The 22407-nt window shown below is 46.3% G+C and overlaps 2 protein-coding genes across 13 annotated transcripts in view; one reads left to right on the top strand and one right to left on the bottom strand.

The window, feature by feature from the left end:
* The window catches only part of SEC22C (SEC22 homolog C, vesicle trafficking protein), a 38662-nt gene extending 18799 nt beyond the window's left edge, over positions 1-19863 (top strand). For 7 of the 12 annotated variants that reach the window (XM_047875230.1, XM_047875229.1, XM_047875225.1 and 4 more), the window contains 6 exons: positions 402-610; positions 4769-4932; positions 6808-6987; positions 9542-9660; positions 10884-10949; positions 13131-14245. In XM_047875230.1, the coding sequence (XP_047731186.1) occupies positions 429-610; positions 4769-4932; positions 6808-6987; positions 9542-9660; positions 10884-10949; positions 13131-13331 (912 nt within the window). In that variant the 5' untranslated portion in view covers positions 402-428 and the 3' untranslated portion in view covers positions 13332-14245. Of the gene's footprint in view, positions 1-401; positions 611-4768; positions 4933-6807; positions 6988-9541; positions 9661-10883; positions 10950-13130; positions 14246-15279; positions 16893-17156 lie in introns of those variants that run through there. The other 5 variants (XM_047875231.1, XM_047875234.1, XM_047875236.1 and 2 more) reach the window with 5 other exon arrangements.
* A 337-nt stretch (positions 19864-20200) lies between these two features.
* The window catches only part of VIPR1 (vasoactive intestinal peptide receptor 1), a 41545-nt gene continuing 39338 nt past the window's right edge, over positions 20201-22407 (bottom strand). Inside the window, exon 12 of the mRNA XM_047876540.1 lies at positions 20201-20305. Within this exon, the coding sequence (XP_047732496.1) occupies positions 20234-20305 (72 nt within the window). The 3' untranslated portion in view covers positions 20201-20233. The remainder of the gene's footprint in view (positions 20306-22407) is intronic.

Below are 22407 nucleotides of genomic sequence, written 5' to 3'. Positions count from 1 at the left end.
TGCTGCTTCAGTGTCGGGTGTTTCCTGTCCCTTCGGGGCCGTCTTGCTACCTGTGTCCTACTACCCACTGTCATTGCTGCTGCTCCTTAGCCTTTCTGGCACTGCTTCCTTGCTTCTCCATTCCTTTCTCCCTCATCCTAGTTGGTAGACTTCTGGAAAGGGAGAGATTCATTAGAGAGAAGGGAAAGGAGGATTATAAGTGAAGAAGAGACAGGAAGGAAAATGAAGGGATGAAGACAGGCCGTGACCTAGCAGTAGAGGCCAGGGAAGTAATAATAAAGGCAACATTTGCAGTTACAGTGGGGTGAGGGTGAAACAGCCAGAAAGGACGTTTCAAGGGCAGGGGGCGTCTCTCTTACCATCGTCTGCCTTCAGTAACAAGGTGCCCTTGCTTTCCTCAGGTGTCCTCATGACTTCCCCTGCAGACCATGTCTATGATCCTTTTTGCCTGTGTGGTGAGGGTGAGGGATGGACTGCCCCTCTCGGCCTCCACTGACTTTTACCACACCCAGGATTTTCTGGAATGCAGGAGACGGCTCAAGACTTTAGCCTTGCGACTGACCCAGTACCCAGGTCGAGGTTCTGCAGAAGGACGTGACTTCAGTATACAGTAAGCAAGCATGCTCACTCTTCCACAACATCCACAAACTTGGGTTTACTTTTAACCATACGTTGGGGTAACATGAGGCCGATCACACTGTGTGTTAAGAGTAGGTCTGCTGTCAGACAGCAGTCTGAGGTTGTGTGCATTTACAGCCATCGGATCAAGGGGGTGTGCTGTTCCCACTCTTGCCCTTCTGTTGGTGGGGTTGCTCTTGAGTGTCGGGAGACCTGGGTTCAATCAGTTTTCATATCTGTAGTTTGGTAGTTTATTCTGCATTAGATGGAGGGGTGGAAACGCTGAGGAAGGGGGAGAAGTCTAGGGTATAATGTCAGGGAGGGAAAAGGATGAGAGTAGGAAAGCCAAGAAAATAAAAGGCTTCTAATTCTTGCCTTTAGTTTTTTACTTTTTAAATTTTTCGCCTGTTTGGTTTTTAAATTTAAATTAAAAAATTTTTTATTATGTAATGGAGCAGGGGAGTGAATAATGAGCACAGGTAGGTCCCTTTTCTGAGGGAACTTAAAGGCTAAGGAGGGAACAAGAGAAATACCTAAGTGAATATAATACAGTAGGGAAAATGCTCCAGTGGAAGTAGGAATCAAGTGGTTACAATAATCCTAGTAAGAATGGCTAGTATTGTTGAGTGCTTTCTATATGTCAGGCATTGTTCTAAGTGCTTTATTGGCCTGTGAGGTGGGTGACAGTATCATACGTGTTTTACAGAGGAGGAAACAGGTTAAGTGACTTAGCTGAGGTTGTCCTGTTAGTAAGTGGTAGGACCCAGATTTGAATACAGGCAGCTGGGCCCCAAGGGCTGCTCCTCATGTGTTCTGTCATTTTTTTTTTTAATTTTTTTTTTTAATGTTTATTTATTTTTGAGACAGAGAGAGGCAGACCATGAACGGGGGAGGGTCAGAGAGAGGGAGACACAGAATCCGAAACAGGCTCCAGGCTCTGAGCTGTCAGCACAGGGCCCGACGCGGGGCTCGAACCCACAGACCGCGAGATCATGACCTGAGCCGAAGTCGGCCCCTTAACCGACTGAGCCACCCAGGCGCCCCTGTCATTTCTTATTCTAGGACTAAGATGCACGAAGCCATTCTACAGGAGGGCGCAGGGGTTGGCAGGTTTTGAAGTATCACAACGGCTTGTCATAGATTTTACGTGATTGTTTTCCATTATTTGGCCTCTCATTTGCCAAGTTCCTCCTGCTCCCTTTGAACACTAAATTTTTAGTTGACCTGATAAGGTAGGGCCCTTTTAGGGGAATTCAGCCTCAGAATCTGAAAAACAAAAGGAAAAGGCCAGGCTTGACTTGGGGCTTGCTGGTGTCGTTGGGCAAGAGGGGGCCTGCCTGAAGGGGGCGCCAGGTAGCAAACACATGCGGCTGTTACCCTGTGGTGTGGGCTCTGGAGGCTCAGGAGCCAAAGCTGAGCTGCCTCTGTCTGCATTTGTGCCTCCTTTCTCTGGGTGCCCAAAACCACTGTCCTTCATGTCCCTCCCTCATTACGCTCTGATTCTCTAACACCTTATGGGATCTTGGTGCTACGCCTCAAATCTTTCTCTGTTAAGAAAACATCTTTGGCATCAAATGAAATTATGGGTGCTTCAGTCATTTTTTGGAAACTAGAATATAAAACGTTCTGCTCATTTGTATTTTGAATTAAATATTCACCATTATTTTCACAGATGAAACTGAAGCTTGTGTTTTTTTGTTTTTTTGTGTTTTTTTTTTGTACAGGTGGGCAGTACTATAGCTTATTTTATAGTTAAGGAGTTGAGTTATGTTTCTACGGTTACCATAACAAATTAAAACAACAGAAATTTATTCTCCCACGGTTCTGGAGCCCAGAAGTCTAGAATCGCGGTGTCTGCAGGGCAGTGCTGTCTTGGAGGTTCTAAGGAAGACTCCTTCCCATGCCTCTCTACTACCTTCTAGTGGTTGCTGGCAGTCTTTGTCATTCCATGTCTTTTAGAAGAGTTACTCCAATCTCTGCCTTCTTGGTTACATGGCCTTCTTCCCCTCTGTCTCTAAAACCAAATTTCACACCGGTCATTGGATGGAGGCCTACCCTAATCTATTATAATCTCATTTCATCTTAATTGTATCTGCAAAGACTGTTTCCAAATAAGGTCATGTTCACAGGTACTGGGAGTTAGGACTTGGGCCTATTTTTTGGGAGATACAAGTCAGCCCACAAATAGGGGCTTCTGGAAAATTCCTTGTATAAGGAGCAGGTTGTCTTTTTTTTTATTTTTTTATTTTTTTTTATTTTTTAAAAAAAATAATTTTTTTTTTCAACGTTTATTTATTTTTGGGACAGAGAGAGAGACAGAGCATGAACGGGGGAGGGGCAGAGAGAGAGGGAGACACAGAATCAGAAACAGGCTCCAGGCTCTGAGCCATCAGCCCAGAGCCCGACGCGGGGCTCGAACTCACGGGCCGCGAGATCGTGACCTGGCTGAAGTCGGACGCTCAACCGACTGCGCCACCCAGGCGCCCCCTTTTTTTTTTTTTAATTGACAAAAGTTTTTATATAGAGACTTGTGATTATGAAAAGATGATAGAACAATATAACTGTAAAACTCTTTTCCAGAAACATTCTGAAATGTGAGAAATTATTTTAAATGTGTAGCTGAGCTTAAAATAAAGAATTCCCAAGGTGCCAGAAATGATGGGGAACAGAGTATCAGGGTGTGGTAAGTGTGTGAGCTGACATTGAGGCTCTTGGGTAATAAGTCAGTCATGGTAAACTCAGGGCTTGAGTTTCAGTACCCATTAAGGGAGAGGCCTTTGGGCTTGAGGTGTTGTGAGAAGACCCATGCATGAAGAAGTGATTCTTGTGAGGCCACACACAGTCCAGGTGGAATGACAATAGGTGAGAAATAGCCACCCACCAGTACAGGGTAGCTCATCTCTACCTGGCTTTGAATGGGAAGGAAACACAAAATCTCATCTAAGAAATTGAAACCCAGCTTCTGTGCCTCCTGTAGGATTGGAGTTTGAGTTCATACTCTCCATGGTCTAGGAATTCCTAAGCAAGGTTCAGCTCTCAGTTTTGGTTCCAGACTGATGACACTCCTGGAGTAGCTGGCCAGAGCAAATGGAAAACCACTCTGGAAGGGACGATACCACCAATGCTGCACATAAAACCACTCTGGAAGAAGTGTGCCACAACTCAGTCCTCGAGAGATTCTTAAAGAAGGAAAAAAAAAGAAAAAAAGACAAAAGCTCCACACTGGTCCCCTCTCACCAAAAGTTACAGGACAGCAGAGGAGACACTCTGCAATGAGTGTGAGTCAGTAGACACCACAGACAGGAGAACTCGAGTCCCCAGAACTTCAAATGGTAGCATGACATTCTGAAAAGTGGTAGAAAAAGGAGAGAACCCTGCATTTATTTTATGAAACCAGAATCACCCTAATACCACAACCAGATAAAGATAGTGCAGGAAAGGAAAATTACAGGCCAGTATTACTTTGCATAGACACAAAAATCCTAAATAAAACATTAGCAAACTATATCCAGTAAGTTGTGTGTATGTGCATATGTACAAACTCATAACCTCTTGGCTTCATTTCAGGATGGCAGGATGATTTAACATTAGAAAGCTATTGACGTGGATTAAAGAAAAAAAATATTTTCCTCAATAGATGCAGAGAAGTCTGAGGCTACTTCTCCCTCATGAAGCGTGCATCCTTAGTGCACAAATTAGTAGGAGTGATTGCACACTGTCAGTGGCAAATAACTGCTGTCTATTTCAATTTTTTTTTTACATTTATTTATTTTTGAGAGATAGAGAGAGCACAAGTGGGGAGGGGCAGAGAGAGAAGGGGACAGAATCTGAAGCAGGCTGCAGGCTCTGAGCTGTCAGCACAGAGCCTGACACGGGGCTCGAACTCAAAAACCGTGAGATCATGACCTGAGCCGAAGTTGGACGCTCAACCAACTGAGCCACCCAGGTGCCCCAACTGCTCTCTATTTTAGAGGAGGGACAAGAGAGTCCCAGGGAGGTCCAGCTGAAGGGACTGTATGCATGCAGCAAACAGCTCCAGGGCTGTTCAAGGCCAAGGAAGAGCAGGGCGGAAGCATCGTTGTGTCTGAATATGGGATGGGAATACAGGGGTCTGTTCCCCGGTAATGGAGATGCTGCCCTTTTGTTTCAGTTTCTCTTCGTTGGGGGATGTGGCTTGCATGGCTATCTGCTCCCGCCAGTGTCCAGCGGCCATGGCCTTCTGCTTCCTGGAGACCGTGTGGTGGGAATTCACAGCTTCCTATGACACCACCTGTATTGGCCTAGCCTCCAGGCCATACGCCTTTCTTGAATTTGGTTTGTAACCCTCTTTCTTATTTACTGTTCTCTCACGGCATCGTATGTGTAGAATTAATGGTTTAGATTTGGCTTTGACCATCAGGGAAAACCACTGCAGGGGCTATAACATGTCACTGGAGATCAGTTTTGTACCAAGAGATTTCAGTGAAGGAGCGGCCTGGAGGGCTTCAAGGTTCAGAGCCTGAGGCAGGTTGGGGAGTGGTGAAACTTGTATCGATTATTCACCACAGCCCTCTGGGACAGGGGTCAGCAAACTGGTCCAAGGGCCAGCCGCCCCCGCCTCTTTTTTTCTTGTAAATACAGTGGAACCCAGCTACGTTCATTCTTTTCATGGGTCACCTGTGGCTGCTTTTGCCCTTACCCAGCAGAGTTGAGTAGATGTGACAGAGACCATATGGGGCCTAGAAGCCTCAAATATTTGCTACCTGGCAGCTTAAGAAAATTTGCTAACCCCTGCTCTAGAGCAGTGCTACTCAAAGGGTGGTGTGGGAATTTGTTCTATCATGAGGGAGGTACAGAAAGTGAGAATAAGTGTCCAGAAACTCATATGGTGATTTGACATTCCTGCGGTATTTTTTATTGCATTTTATCACAGAATCAGTCTGTACCCATTTGGAAATAAGAAAAACTGCCCCTTTATTCAAAGGTCTGAGAAATACTGCCCTGGAAGAGGATTGTTTTCTCTTAGGCATTGTCAGAGAGGCTTGTAGAGGCTCGGAGGCTTTGGAGCACAGCATGGTAGCTGTAGCCTGTGCTCTCTTTTCCTCAGGTGTGAGTCAAGTCATTCTAAGCTCTTGGGAGAACAGGAGTAGAGGTGGGAGTGGGGGGGCATCCTGTGGCCTGTACGTAAACTAGCTGCTGTCTCTGTGATGCCCTTGAATGAGGGGCTGGCAGCAGTCGGTACTAAGGGTCAGGTGCACAGGCGTGTTGGCACGTGTGCTTCCTGGCTGTACTGCCGTAGCCCTCTTACTCCCTCACGTGGTCCACTGGCTGGTGCATTTTGTTGTCACCCAAAGGTGCTGGCAAGCTCCCTGGTACGCAGGCCTCTGCCAGGCAGACCTGTGATGTAGACAGAGTTCTCCCCGGTTCTCCCTGTGAGGCCTTGTCCACCGCTGCTCTCAACCCCACTTCTTCCTACAGAGAGCACGCTGGCCCCAGGCAGACCACAGCTGTGGCGGTTGATATGCAGTGTGGACCGTGTTCTGCTCCCGCTGCTCTGCATGTGCCTTCCTTCTAAAGTGGTGTGCTTGATCACACGGCAGACCCTGCCCCGGCATCGTGTTTGCTCATCACTGAGTGAGAGTAGAATATAATGGTGGATACTAGATACCGGCATTGTACGTGTGTACGAAACTCCAAGTGCTTATTAAAACTTGGTAATCGATTAATACTAAGGCAAACAAAGCAGTTAAAACCGATATCTTTCAAGTATGTGATTTTAGTTTGCACAAAATATTCACATTTATTTGTAAGTTTTTTCTCCCGTACCTTTTTTGAGGTAATTCATTCAAGAATAACTGTCTCCCCTTTCTGTTAAGCTTTGCATCATTCTGTGAACGGCCCAGGATTGTACTATCAGCAGTGGCTGAGTAAGACTCCAGCCCCTATCCCTTGACTCCCTCATTACTGAGGTTCCGGGAAGCATTGTTGCCTTCTCTGTGGACAATCGCATTTTAAGTATTATGCACTGAAGAGATTGATGAGAGCAGTAATGACACCCAGTGAACATCTGACCTTTAGGTGTATCCAGACACTCCCAGAATCTGGCTGACTTACTAGCTTGCTCAGAAAGGTGAACTTCATTTTGCACATATTGTTCTGTAATATCCATTCTGATGCAACTGCTCAACTTGGGTTGCTCTCTTTTTGCAGATAGCATCATTCAGAAAGTGAAGTGGCATTTTAACTGTGTAAGTTCCGCTCAGATGGAGAGCAGCTTAGAAAAAATTCAGGAGGAGCTTGACTTCCAGCCTCCAGTGGTTCTCACTGTGGAGGACACAGATAAAGCGAATGGGATAATGAACGGTCACACACAGATACACTTGGAGCCTGGTAAGTGGTTTGCTCTTCTCCGATGTTGGTGAAGATGAGGTGACATTAGGTATTTCAAACGCAATTGGCTTTTTTTTTTTTTTTAAACCAGGGAGTTGTTTTTTAGGGGATGGGTGTCTGGAAAATATGGACTGACCTGTTTCCAGGTGACTGTTAACAAAAAAACTGTCACCATAGTCATTCTGGGGAGGGGGCGGTGCAACTCTTGATGAAATTCAGAAGAGTGACTTGTTTTCTCAACCAGGGTGAAGTCTACCCGTTTAAATGTAAAGGGAAGTCATTCGGTTTTGCTGGAAGTCACTTACTAAAGTGTACAGATTTGTCTGTTCTCTTTCTCTCTTTTTTCTTTTGACAATGAATCCTTATCTCATTTTATCACTTAGTGAAAACATTGTAAATCTCCACTGAGAAACCATGCCCTCCTTGCCCTGGGAGGGAAGGGCCTTGGGGATGAGGGTGGGCAGGGCCAGAGCCAGGGCTTCGAATGTTCTCAGTTTGCTTCCCCGTGAGCCCTGTGGATTTCCGAGCTGGGTGCCCTGGCACTCTGCGACTTAGTCCGCCGTTAACACCACTAGCCACTCAATGCCTAGCATGTAACAAAGCATGATTTTTTTTTATTCCTTGTTTGTGATTACACACACAAAATAATTTTTAATTAAAGTAGAGTTTATCTTCTAACCATTCTGTAATGGTCTAAGAGCACATAACAAAGCAGGATTTTTTTTTTATTCCTTGTTTATGATTACACACACAAACTAATTTTTAATTAAAGTAGAATTTATCTTCTAACCATTCTGTAATGGTCTAAGAGCACATAACAAAGCAGGATTTTTTTTTATTCCTTGTTTATGATTACACACACAATTAAACCAAGTTTCAATTAAAGTAAAATTTATCTTCTAACCATTCTGTAATGGTCTAAGAGCTGAATCCTTCTTTGAAAGATAGAGTTGTCTACACTATGACAGTCTAATTATTTTGTTTTAACAGTTTTTATACTAAACTCACTGCTTGAATTTTAAAAGTGGTGTATTAAAAATGTTCACATTTTGGGGGGCACCTAGGTGGCTCAGTCGGTTAAGCGTCCGGTCAGGTCATGATCTCACGGTTTGTGAATCTGAATCCCGTATAGGGCTCTGTGCTGACAGTTCGGAGCCTAGAGCCTGCTTCAGATTCTATGTCTCCCTCTCTCTCTGCCCTGACCCCACTCGTGCTCTGTCTCTCTGTCTCTCTCTCTCAAAAATAAACATTAAAAAAAATTTTTTTTCCTTAATGTTCACCTTTTTGGCTTAACTTTGTGTTTTGATTTAATCTGTTTAAATTTAAACCAAATACATTCCTGGATTGGCTTTTATGCCAATCAGTAACGTGTAATTTATACTAGGATTGAACTTAACTTTCGTAGAAGGTAATTGAGCCGCAAGCTTTTTCTTTTGCCGTATATAAAAACGGGGTGGCTCTGTAATATATTTTGTTTTTCAACCACTTAGACAAGAGGAGTAAAATCCAGAAAACATCAACTTGCTTATCTTTCTAGGACATTTTACTGTGGTTTGACCCACCCTATTGTCCTGAGGCTAGAATCTTTACAGGTAGCATGTTCTGTTCTAACAGGAGCTTTGGAAGCTCAGTGGAAACTCTAACACACTAACACTAGGCATCCCTTGGGTTGTGGCTAGATACTTGTGTGTGTGCATGTGTGTGCGCATGTGTGTGTATGTGGGAAATGTAAGGACCAGAAGGGATGATTTAAGAGATCATACTAAGAGAATGGGGCAGGGTGTCACCATTTAATAGTGTGAACCAGAATCGGTCTTGGTAGTTATCTCTGAAGAGAGAATGATCATTTGGTCTAGAGTTCCAGAAACAGATTGTGGCTCAAATAATCAGTGTTTTTACCTCCTCTTCCCAATTATTTTAGAACTTAAAAAACTGCATTTGCTGCACATTGCCCCGGAAGCCCACGAGTCCCTGAATACTGTCCTTGTTTAGAAGCTGAGAGTTGATAGAAATGCTGTCAGTTTGACAATCAATTTACAAATAAAGCCATAAATTGCTTTACATCAGGTTTTCTCAGCCTAAGCCATACTGACATTTTTTACTGGATAATTTTTTGTTGTGAGGGGCTTGTCGTGTACATTGTAGGATGCTCAGATGCATTCGTGGCCCACTAGGTGCCAGTAATACCCTGTTTGCAGTTTTGACAACCCCAAATATCTCTAGGCATTGCCAGTTGCCCACTGAGGGGCTAATCGCCCCTCTCTGAGAACCACTGCTTTAAGTAGAAAGAAAATCAGGCCTTGAAAAACCTGTGCTTAACTCAGAGACAGTCCTCGTGCCGAAAGAAACTCACTTCAGATTCCCAGATCCCATTCTGTCCTCCATTTCTTGCCTTTTTGCCGTCTAACAGCAGCTGCTTTTAATTAATATGTTTGTTATTCTGTGTTTAACATAATGAGCCTATCATTAGTGGAGGTCTAGTTAATGTCTTTGTTTATTTTTCTTTCATATAGAAATTATTTTCACTAGACACTTATTTTTTTTAATTGTGAAGCTCCTAATTTCCGAATGGAGCCAGTGACAGCCCTGGGTGTCCTTTCGCTCATTCTCAACATCATGTGTGCTGCTCTGAACCTCATCCGTGGGATTCACCTCGCAGAACATTCTCTACAGGTAACCTTTGTTTTTACAGTTTAAATTGAAGGACCTATGATGGCAGAAACTGATGGGGGAGACACTTTATTCGTAAGGTTATTATGTACAAAGGTTTTAACAATTGTTTAATTAAAATACAATTTTTATTTTAAAGTTTATTCTTTAAGTAAGTTGAACAAATATAAAACTTGCTCTTTTGTGTCTGTTGTCCCAAGAAGCCAAAGGGGCCTGTCAGGGGGACTTGGTGAGAAATAGTTTGCTACAGGGACATCCTTGGGCCCCAGGAGTCACCCCAGGGTCCTGATTGCTCGTCAAGAGCGAATCTGATTCTCAGCCTCTGAGGTTCAGGCTGTTTCTGCCTGTTAAAAAGTTGCCTCCTAGTCTGATTTATATCAAGCAAGATGCCACTTCCCTATGTCTTTGTCAGAGAACTGTATCATTAGGCAGTTGGTTTGCCAGGCTGCTTAAATCAAAGCATCTCTCTATGTCAGGGCTCTTAAAATATTTTTTTAAATTTTGAAGTATTTAAAACACTTTGAAAAAGCATAGAATCACTGTAGGCATAAACGGATAGATACCTCATTTAAAAATAGAGCCATCATGCCCACACCATCACTGCGGTAGCTAAGGTCTGAAGCATGGCTGGTGTTGCTCTCAGGAGACTAATGTAGACTGACCTGTGTGGAGAGTGGCAGCAGGCCTGTGCTGTAAGAGTGGTGACCGCCTGTTACTGCGTCCTGTCTTTGGCTGATGGGTGCTGTTTCCTGCTCTTATTTTTTATGATTATCCATGCCCAGATACTTACCAGATACTTACCATACCCAGATACTTACGTCTGTATGCACTAGAACAGTTACATGGCCGACAAGACAGTTAAGATGGGGCACAAAGTAGAGTGTGGTGACATCACTAAGGAGGTGGCAGTACCTGAAGAATGCAGAATTAGGGAAAGCTTAGTGCTGACAAATGAGTGGATTTTGAGAGGCAGTAGTGTTGGGGGGCATTCCAGCGTGGGGGCTTCGTACAGATGCTCGGGGACAGGAGGGCACATGGTGTGTCCAGGCTGTTGGAAGCAGTTGCATGTCAACCCCGGTTCTGGTATAGAAACAGGGTGCTCTGTCCCAGTCAGGGATTTTGCATTATCAACCAAACCAGACCCAATGAGGTGTGAAGAGCTTCATGTCATCGTTTTTCCTTTCATCGGAATATTCCTTTTCTCCTGTTTCTTACATTTGTTTTAGGTTGCCCACGAGGAAATTGGAACTATTCTGGCTTTTCTTATTCCTTTTGTAGCCTGTATTTTCCAGGTGGGTGAAACATTGATATTTTGAGTGGGTTGAACCCGTGACCTTATTTTGTTCTTCTGTTGGGACCGTCAGCTTATTTCTAGATGTGATTTTGTTCCAACAAGGCCTGTCACGGAATAACAGGCCCTTAGTGGAACCACGCTAGGCCCATCCTGTCCAGTCCTCTGGTTTCACAAAGGAACAGCATTGGACTCAAAGGGAAAGCCATTTGCCCTAGGCCGCAGAGCCTTTCACAACGGCTGAACAGAAGCCAGGAATTTTGGGACTCACATTTCAAGAAGGGAAAGATGAGAGTGCTGTGGGGATTGGGTTACCTGACTAATGTGAGGCAGGGTGTTGCTTAGTGTCACGGCAGTCCAAGTATAGAAATGTCCTCCTGCAGAAGTAACAACTGCATATGCGTGCGTGTGCGTGTGTGTTGTTTAAATGCAAGACTAGGTAAAAACTTTTTTTTTTTTTTTAACGTTTATTTATTCTTGAGACAGAGAGAGACAGAGCATGAACGGGGGAGGGGCAGAGAGAGGGAGACACAGAATCTGAAGCAGGCTCCGGGCTCCGAGCCGTCAGCACAGAGCCTGACGCGGGGCTCGAACTCACGGACTGCGAGATCGTGACCTGAGCCGAAGTCGGCCGCTCAACCGACTGAGCCACCCAGGCGCCCCAAAAACTTTTTTTTTTTAATGGTCATACCATCTGACTCAAATCTGTCGTTAGGAAATGAGGCAAACATTACAACATTAACTAGTGGGTTTTTACTGTTGGTTACTGTTTAGTTACTTTCAGATTTTTAAAAAGATTTATTTGTTTTTGGGAGAGAGAGACAGGGTGTGAGTGGGGAGGGGCAGAGAGAGAGAGAGGGAGACACGGAATTTGAAGCAGGCTCCAGGTTCCGAGCTGTTAGCATGGAGCTCAACGCAGAGCTTGAACTCATGAACCTCGAGATCGTGACCTGAGCTGCTTAACCGACTGAGCCACCCAGGCGCCCCTGGTTACTGTTTAGTTATTTTCAAATAAGCTGCATGCTTACAGGGCAGAGTAAAATGGAGCTTTTGAACCCTCTGTAGGTAGAGTTAATTCTAGTAAAAAAAAAAACACAACAAAAAACCTGTAATTTTCTTTCCCCATCCTCCATAGAGGCTCAGATTTTAGTACTTTGTCTACATTCTTAAGCTTTTTTTTTTTTTCTTTTCCTTTCAATTAAAATTTATTTTCTCAAAGAACGCTTCTTCTCTCTTCCACATACATCCCAGAATGGTCTGTTTTTTAAGAGTGACATGATTGTGGGAAAAGAAATTTTCCACCCGGGACCAAAAATGCACTCATTTTTTAGAAAGCAAGCGTCCCAAGCCTCGAGTGTTGCCATTTGAGGTACCGAGAGCCTGGATTCAGGGCTGCAGGGATCTTGCACTTTGGCCTTCATTCCCCCAACTGCATTCTTACTTGTAGCTCTTTCAGTGGGGAACTCTTTCCCTCCCACTGGAGCTTGAGCCTTTGTCGAACTGCTCTGTGTTTTGAGAATGTGCTTTTTGTTTTCTTTTAAACATTGAACCAAAAAGTTACTTTTAGCTTTTGTGGAACAAGAATGGCCTCTTTTCTGTGTGAATGCCCTACACAAAATGTTAGTCCCCCTCCCTGCTGTGAGACCTTTCCCTGTGTCGGAGATGCTTTTGAAGACACGATAAGGAGGATGTCTAGGGAACATTGGTCCCTGATGTCGCTGGAACTCAGGAAAAACAAATAATAAAAGCATAGCTTCTTTTACTGGCTTTCCTACCTGTCATGACTCCCCGGAAGGAAAAGTCCAGTTGGAGACCAGCCGTTCTTGTTGGGGTGTCTTGGCCTGGCTCTCTTCCCCTCACCTGCACCTCTTCTTTTTCCACAGCCCACAGCCTGGGCATTTCTGTCTGTAGTTCTTAAATGTTTTCAAGAGTGTCATGTTCTAATTCCCCCTGTGACATCTGTTCCACTTTTCTTGTCTCTTCTGGATCTCCACTTTCATCCAGTGATTTGATTAACAGCAGCTCACCTGGCAAGGCCGGGCTCCATTGTCATGATCTCAGTTTAATGAGCTACTATGTGTGAGATGACACTGTGTGTGCAGGTGTAGGAAGTGAGTCCTGCATTGGACCTGTGGCTGTTTTCTCCTCTCTGACTGGACTGCCTCTTATGGTGTCATTTCAGTGTTATTTGTACCTGTTCTACAGTCCAGCCAGGACTGTGAAGGTGGTGCTGATGCTGCTCTTTATCTGCCTGGGCAACATGTACCTGCATGGGCTAAGGAACCTCTGGCAAATCCTTTTCCACATAGGAGTGGCTTTTCTGTCTTCATATCAGATACTGACCAGGCAGCTTCAGGAGAAGCAGTCTGACTATGGAGTATGAAGATGACATCATGTGATGAATGGATCCTTTCGTTTTCTTGTGAGAGTCACCTCTGTTTCCCTTTTTGCTTCTCGACTTCACCTCGAGTTTCCATCCTTGAAGTTCCTTTCGACCAAATCAGAGTGATACTGAAAGTTGGGGATTTTTAACAGGAGCGATGGAAAACACGAGGTCGCCCCAGCCCCAGTTTTGTGCTGGGCATCATGGCGGAATCTCCAGTTCAGCACATTTACTTAGGACAGCAGAATCTGGGGGCTCATTCAGAAGGAGCATTATTAGAAGATCAGAATGGAATTATTTTGGTCTTTTAAATTGAATGATGCAATAAACCACTAGATTCAATAACACTAGCTTTAGTAACTGGCGGTTGTCTCTGAGGAACCACTTTAAAACCCACATCAGCTTTTCAGTCTAAATGGGACTTGGTTAGTTTTTTGTAGAGGGTCAATACAGGGTGAATTAAACATTTTAAAATATGGTTCATAAGTATAAGCTAGATAAATTTTGTTTACATTTTTTGATAACTTAGGTCTGATACGATACCTTTAGAATATTTAAATGTATTTTGGATATAAATTGAACTTCTCTTCATTTGGGGAAAGGACAAACTCAAGCTGAGAAAATGGTTAAGAAAGCCGAGTTTATTTAATTTGTATATAACTTTTTATGGTGGTGGGACTGCGTGGGCACAGAAAAGTTTTGTATTTGTCTGCAGGGTATATCTGAATATTTAAAAAATTGAGTAACCAGTGCTACTGGATCATAAGCTCATGAGGATGAGCTTATGAGCCCGAGAATTTCAGGGTTCTTTGCGGTGGGGCCACAGACAGGAGTAGGTGAGTCACATGGATTCACACAGTGGCACCTTACAGATGCAGGTTGTAGTAAAAAAACAAAAAACAAAAAACAAAAAAACCCTTGTCATCAGCCTTGTACATGGCAGCTGAGTGCCTGTCATCTTAATGATGATGAATGCCTGACCCTGGGTACCTGTTCCCAGAAGACCTCCTGAGATAATTACTCCTCTACCCCTCTTCCAGTCATCTTAATTAGATGGAGGGCCTCGTTCTTTATGAACAGGAGTTAAGGAGGTGTTAACTTTTTTTCAAGCTTCATAAGGATAAGGATATAATAAACCCCATGCCCTGAAAAGTTACTTTTCTTCTCTCTGTTAAAATAGTGATTGATCACAGTTGTCCAAAAAGAGGCTCTGTGTAAGATCCTTTTGGTCTCCAGAAAGTTCAGCCTGGGTTGTCCAGTACATTTAGGAGGCCATTTCAGGAGTTTGCCCTCTGGATTGTTGATTTTTTTTTTTTTAATGTTTATTTTATTTTTGGGAGAGACAGAGCGTGAGCAGGAAAGGGGCAGAGAGAGAGGGAGACACAGAATCTGAAGCAGGCTCCAGGCTCTGAGCTGTCAGCACAGAGCCCGATGTGGGGCTCGAACTCACGAGCGGTGAGATCATGACCTGATCTAAAGTCGAACGCTTAACCGACTGAGTCACCCAGGCGCCCCTCTTTGGATTGTTCTTGGTAGAAGTCTAGAATCTGAATAGCTCACTGACAGTTGCGTGGGATATTTTGGGTTGAATTATGTGGTCTTGATAAATTAAAATAATCCTACTTTGATCTTAAAAGTTGAAAAGCTTCACAAGAATTATTGAGTACGTAGGGAAAGCAAGAATATTATTTTAGGGAACTCAGTTGTACTTGGTTGTTACTGGTAGTGCATTGTTACTGAGCTACCTTGGTATCAGGTTAAGAGAAACAAGTTTATGTGACTGGAAACTGTTGGGAAAATGATGCTACAGTAATTTTCTTATAATACAATTTTCTGTTTTTAATCAAAATATCTTGATATGAAAGTTATATTGGCAACATCCTCAGATGTCAACTGCACAGTTGTCACTCTATCAGTGTTGCATCTTCGTAATTTTCTGCATACCCAGCAGGCGAATCTTCAGGCTCTCTGGGAGATAATTTTGAAGAGATGGTAAAATAGAATGGAAAGCCAAGGAGGGAAGAGAAGTCTTTGTACATTGGAAGTACCAAAAAAAAAAAAAAGAAAAAAAAAAAAAAAGAAAAAAAAAGGCTTTAAACATTGGTAAGCACAGCCTATAAGTGAGTTATTAATATTTTTTGAGCTCATGTGTTATTGCCGTGTAGCCCTATACCCCAGATGCTCTCGGGGGCAGAATCTGTGATCCATATGTGGCAGTAGAGAACTATCCTGAAGAGTAGGCCCTCCTGGTGAATGCTTCCTGCACTGGTGGAGATGTTGTCTACACTTGGTTGAATGGGGTTTTCATCAGTTAACATCTACATGGGGTTTCAGATTGGTTTTTGCAAATGAGAGGGAAAAGATGCACTGGACAAATAGTACAAAATAATAACCACATAAACATTGTTCACCTGGAACCCAGCTAAAAGAAGCCTCATTCCCTGGAGGAAGAGACAAATGACAGAGAAGTAGTTCTGGGGATTTTGTCCAAGGGAAATCCCAGCTCAGGGTTGACCTGGTTCAGGCTTGGAGTTTTGTGGCCCCTTGTGTCATCCTTGATGCCAGAAAGGTGGCTCCACGTCGCAGGAGTTATCCTCACTACCCCACGGACTCATTGCTGTTCTCGCACTTTATTTTCCCAATGGTTCAATGCTACCTGCCCAACCAACCTCGCAGGGGTGGATCTGGGAATAGTTGAAATAATGTTGAAAACAAACCTTAAAAGTGCCTTCTGGGATCAGATACTGCAAGATCTTTGAACGTCGGAGTGCATTATTCCCATCTCCTGTATCGGGCTTGGAATGTGGCTCAGTGCTCTTGGCCAGGTTTTCCCAACCATGGGGCCAAGGCCCACAGGGTTTTCCCTTCCTCAAGTATGCAGGTGAGAGAAACATGTAGACTCTGGTTTCATTTCCCTAGGGTAGCCTTACTGTGATAAGGATCATTCCTGAGTTTCTTTTTCCTGGGAGGAGACAATCAGGGGTGTATTTGGGGGTGGCATTACCTCTCAGTACTAGAGGCCCCTCTGCTGGTGGTGGGAGGAATGTGACCGGAGGCTCCCGGTTTTGCTTCTCAGTCTTGCACCCCTGTGGTCTGTGTTACAGGCATTGTGAAGCAACCTTTTAAAATTCCTTAAGGAGTTGGAAAAAGGGTGTTAGGAGGAGTGCTGAAATTAAAACAATCTCATTTCTGTCACCTCACCTTGAGCTCCCTGTTATTTTCCTAGGTGCCCCTATTCTCCAGGACTCTTCTGCCTCTTTCCGTGTCTGTCCCACACATTGCAGCCCTGGAAACAGAGGCTGAAACTGGAATCTTTGGAGGGGTGGGGAAAGCCGTCTTTCACTGTAGTTGATAAGGTGGGTACAGGAGCTCAGGGGCGGAGCAGAGTGCACTGAGGCCCGGCCCTCTTCCTCCGTGCCCCCCAGGAGCTGCAGCACACAGTTGGGAGTCGGGGCTCAGAGGGCAACAGCACTTTGGCGGTCAGCACTGCCAGGGTCGGCAAAGACGACAGCCAGGAGGGCCGGCTGTTTGGGGTGCAGCAAGCAGGAGACAGGTGAGGAGCAGAGCTGGGGGCCCTCAAGCAGCCGCCCTCAAGCAGTTGGCGTGTTGGGGGCACATGCTGCACCTTCATCCGGGGCTGCTGTTTGCTTTTCCTTGAAGGAATCGGCCACTCACTGTAACATGCAGGGCAGGTGGCCCTCAGGAGCCTGCTGTTGTGCGTGCACAGGGCAGCGCAAGTGGGGCCCGGCAGGCATGGGAGTGTTTACAGGGACCAGATGTGCACCCTGCTCTGCTGTTGCTCACATTTCAAACGTTCCTCCACAGAATCCTGCCCGGGCACAGGGAAGCTCCACTGTGCTCTGTGAGTGTGAACAACGGTAGAGGAAGAGAGACTTGACTCTCCTGCTCAGGCCTCCACCACTGTGGGCAGGTTCTGCCCGCAGGGACAGGGTCCTCAGCTGGGAAGCGGTGGTAACCATCTACTCCCCCGGCATGCTGTCATGAGGAGAAAAGCCTAGTGGAGGAGAATACTGGGTGAATCCCCTGTTCACGTGCAGGAGGAAAAAGGCTTTCACCCGGTGAGAGGAAGTTCACGCTTTACGCAGCACAGTGCAGCCGGGTCTTCCAGGTTTTACAAAGACAGGCCTTTTATGATCCTGCTAGGTAAATGGGCTCAGTCTTCCAGTCTAGAAAGGTGGTGACCTCTCTTTCTCCCCCCTGAACGTGCCTCTTGCCCTCCAGTCACAGAGCTCTTGCTACCATTGGCATTGGGCCCTCCGGCATCCAGGGAGGCCGGTTCTGCTGGTCGAACCAAACCTCAAGTCCATCCCTGAGCCAAATGGGGAGAGCTCTGAGTCTCCCGTCTGGGAGCAGTGATGTCAGACCCCGGTTGCTGGGGAAACGTCTTGGCAGGGAACCTGAGGAAAAGGGCTTGTCAGTAAGACCTGGGAATGGCCGGATATGGAAACATCTGTCCGTGTGTGCTGATGGCAGAGCCGCGGCTCACAAGCGCCTTTTATTTCGGGTCAAATTATCAAATCCATTCTGTTCTTCTAACCTGTGCTTGGTACGTGTGACCTTCTTTAACGCTTCTGTGATTCTGGGGTTACTTCAGAAGTATATTTAATGAATTATTTGTACGACTTGACCCCCCCTCCCCCGAATTCTGTTTCATTTAATAGACTTTTCTACTAAGAGCGTAAAAGATTGAGACTGATTTAGCCAGGGCAAAACCATTTCCTTCACATATGCGTTTTGAATGCTTGCTGTCCATGTTGTACAAGCTTCTTACTGTTTTCATGTAATAACAAAGATCTATTTTGAATAAATGATGGGTATGTTTTAACAAACTCTCACACAGTAGTAAAGCCTAAACTCGTGTTAATATATGTAAAGAATATTGTATAGCCATTTATATACTATGTATATATAAATTAAATAACATGGCTTCAGAAGTGAGAGGAGAATAAATCTAAGGTGCTTATTACGTTGTGTGTATTTGTGTAAAAAATTTTGAGTTTTGGGTCCGTTTTCCTAGAGGGTGTGATGTGGGCCTGGCATCATGGAGCGGGGGGTGTCGAAAGAAGTGGAATTCACATCCTCGTCTCCAATGTCTAGACAGGTGCCAGGCCTCAGTCCTTAGCACCAACCCCCAGACTCCGGAAAGTGATCGTGGGTCCAGGAAAGACCTTGGAAAAGCCAACATAGCAGTCACAGAGCAGCCCTGGGGGCTGGGAGGCCCGCCTTCTATGCAGGCTCTGCCCCTGCTTATCTGTGTGCCTGTGAGCGGGCACTTGCCCTGCTCTAGGCTCTGAGCTCCTGGCCGTGCTCTGAGGGACCATTGAGTTCCATCTCCCAGGACCAGCCCCACCACAGAATGGCCAGCAGGAGGCGCAGCTGCCAGCCGGTCGTCAGGCTCGGGGCCCAAGGGACTGCACCCTTTTACAGAGGTCCTCCCTGTAAGCAGCTGACGAAGTTCCCAGAATGGAAACAGATGCACCAATTTTCTGCCCATATTTGAGGCGCGGTGGGGAATGCATGGTCCAAGCTCCTCTCTACCGTCTGTCCTGATTGGGGGAGGGCAGAGACTTCCAAAGTAGACTCTTAAGTTACCGGGTTCTGGGATTTGGGAGTTGGCAGAGCCTTTGGCCACCACCTGGTTCCACCTCCTTGTTGACAAGGTACTGTGTGCCATCGGCGGCACCACAAAGAGTGAAGGGGGATCTTGGCCCATGAAAGATGCCCTTCCGGCTCCAGGAGGGCCGGGTGCCGGTTCCGGCTACGGAGTTGCCTTCCTTTTTCTTGGGCTCTACCTCCTGACGGGGCCAGGGAGCAGACAACTGCCAAGCATCCTTGAGCAGTGCCAGTGGAGGAGTGAGGCTCAGAGAGGAAGGGGTCTCTGTGGCTGCGCCTGGCAGGGAAGTGCTGCCTAATTCTGTGGTGTCGGCTCCAAGAGGTCACTGGGTCGGATGTGCGAGGCAAAACCGATAAAGTTCATTGAAGAACATGAAGGAAAGTATCTTTGTGACCAAGGATGGGAAAGTGCTCTTAAATAAAAATGTTACAGATACAACGCTTAAGGCAAAATGATTGATGACTTTGGTTGCATACAAATAAAGATTTCACGGGGAAAATGAGTGGGAGAAGGTACTTAGAATGTCTGAAGCCAGTAATGTACAATCAGTTCCCGTAAGTCAGCAAGAAAGACAGCAACCAGAAAGACAGAACAATGAACAGTTTTCAGAAGAGAAAACCCAAAAAGCTAATAAGCATAGGAAGATGTGTAAAATCATTAGAAATAACAGAGAAGTACCTATTAAAACAGCAGTAAGATGTCACCTTGTGCCTATTAGTTTGGTAACACTTAGGAAGCACCGAATGCTGGAGGGAGGGAGTGGTTATAGGACTTCATGCACAGCCAATCTGAAAGGCAGTGCCCCTGTCGTGGGCTGAACAGTGCCCTCCCCAAATGCATATGTTGAAGCCCTAACCCCTACCCCAGTACCTCAACGTGTGTGCATTGGGAGGTACAGAGAAGGCAACCATCCGCAAGCCAAGGAGAGAAACCTCAGAAGACGCCAACCCTACCGACACCTTGCTCTCCAACCTCCAGCCTCCAGAACGGTGAGGAAATAAATTTCTGTTGTTTAACGCACCCAGTCTGTGGTACTTTGTCACGGCAGCCCTAGAAAACTAATTCGGCTACCTACCCAAATTGAGTGGGCTCAGGCCTCATGATGTGGATGCTTCACTCCTGGTTCTATGTGCCTGGGAACTTCTCACACAGATCCTTAAGGGGACCTGTGTGAAGTTAGGTTTTACAGAAGCATGATCTGTACTGGCAGGAAGCAATCCGTGTGTCTTCCACGCACGGACAGGTAAAGTGCGCAGGCTCAGCATGGTCACCACACAGCAGGCGGAAGTTCCAGACTTGGTGTCATGCAGCAGCATGGATGGGTCTTCAAAACGTAGAACTGAATAGAAAAATAACATTTATGTGATTGGAGATCTACGCACACAAAATGATAAAGTATTTTGTAAGAATGTATGCTAAAAGATACGTGTTAAATACATCCGCGTGGTGGCCTGAAGGGGCCAGGAGCATGGGAGTTAGGGACAGAGACAATAAGGAATTGAAAGAAGAATACTTGCTAGGGTCAGCATCCAGGTCTGAGAGCCCTGGGTGAACCAGGGGGCCTGCATTGCCCCCGGGGATCTTGCCCCCGCTGTGCCCAACCCTCACTGGACTTGAGGCTGGGAAGGCCTGCCTCTGCAGGGCTCTAGCCCCAAACGCTGGCAGGGTGTTTGAGCTCCCAGGGTTCTCCAGTGGGTGAGGTGGGGGAACTGAAGCCGAGGCCGGGGGCTGTAATGGTCAGGGAGCGCTTCTGGAACACATGGCGGAAGGGGAAGGGCAGAAAGCAGAGAGGAGGGGACTCCAGAGGGGAAAGTAGATGGGTGAGCCAGCTCTGGCCACCGGGGACTCTATCCTTCCCAGATTCTCGCCGTCTGACCAGTAGTTTCCTGGCGGAGACTCTTTCCCACATGAGGCATTCAGCTGAAGGACTCTCACGGGGGACTCTCAGGGAAAAAGGAACACAGCTGCAGGAGGGACGGAGGTGCCCCCGGTGGCAAGTCCTTCCTCCCACCCCAGAAATAGTCTGTTCCGGCGACAGCCGAAAGCATGTGCCTGGGGAAGTGAAGGCCGAGGGGGCTGGGGCCGGCAGGGTGAAGCTAACCAGGACCACCATGGCCCTGAGGGGTTATTCCAGGCACGTTTTCTGAGGCCCCAGGGGTAAGAGCAGCAGCCAGAAGCGAGGAACACGGGGCTAAGAGTACGGTGAACTTTCTCACAGGGCCGTACAGCAGGGCTCCGGGAGATCGTGAGCGCTCCGCCACGAAGGTGTGCAAACGGAGCGGAGCTGTGTGGGATGGGGCCTCGGCACATGCCGTCCCCGTCTTGGCGACATTGCCTCATCCTGGGTGCTGGTGTCCGCAGGGACATCTGCCTGTCTCCCGGGTGCCTCCTGTTGTGTCCATCCCATGGGGTGAGCCAGACGCCAGTCGCAGGAAACGGCCTGTGCCAGCTCCCAGTTGAAGAGTAAATATTAGTCTTTTCAAGAGCTGCCTGTTCTCTGTCACTTGGCACCGCTGAGGACACTGAGCTGGGGTTGGCGGGGTCGTGGGGGAAACCTCTTGGTCCGCACACCCAGATGGAGTCTGTGGGCCTAGGTCACTGTTGCAATGGAGGGCCCAAGAAACAAGCCTCCCCATGTCCAGGCGGGCATCCCGTCCTGGTCACTCGGGAAGCAGTGAGCACCCGAGCCCTGGGCTAGGCAGTGAGGCCCAGGCCCCCGGTACGTGCTCTCCTCACATGCTATTCAGGCTGCTGCTGCAGAGGCAGGGGACTGCCTGTTTTGACCTGGTCCTTAAGGTCTCGGGCCCTGGCTCTGGTATCTGTGGTTTAAAATCCTCTGATTATCGAGATGGGGTAATGACTTGCTCCTATTCCACTGTTACCCCTTGGGGAGACCTCCTCTGACCATCCTAACTGACAGAGCACCCCTTTACTCTAGCCCCTCATCCTGTCTTCTTCCTTGTGTAATTTTCCTCATTTAAAATTTTTTGTGTGTGAACATCAATAGGTTATTTTTCTATATTTTATTATTGGAGTGTAACTGACATACAGTGCTAGTTTCAGGGGTACAGCATAGTGGGTTTACATCTCTGTACATTACTCCGCACTCACCACGGTAAGTGTGGTCACCATCTGACACGATACATTATCACATTATTGACTGTGTTCCCTGCGCTGTCCTTTTTCATCCTCGTGTAATTTTCCCCATTTATGCATCTGACTCCTCCATTAGAGGGTCAGCTCTGTGAGGGTGGGGCCTGTGCCTTGGTCCCTCTGTGCACACAGTAAGGGCTCAGTGACTCTTTGCTGAATGAATATCATGGAGTTCACACTTTGAAAATATTGGACCAATGTAACTCTCATCTCCCAACCCCTGAAACTAGTAGCCACTCCACCATTATGACCCAGGGGACACTTTCTCAGGAAACCGGAAGGAAGGAT

Source organism: Prionailurus viverrinus, chromosome C2 (genome assembly GCF_022837055.1).
Source record: "Prionailurus viverrinus isolate Anna chromosome C2, UM_Priviv_1.0, whole genome shotgun sequence".
NCBI classification, from domain to species: Eukaryota; Metazoa; Chordata; class Mammalia; order Carnivora; family Felidae; genus Prionailurus; species Prionailurus viverrinus.
The sequence above is the reverse complement of the archived record's forward strand: the minus strand, read 5'-3'. Positions and strand labels throughout refer to the sequence as shown.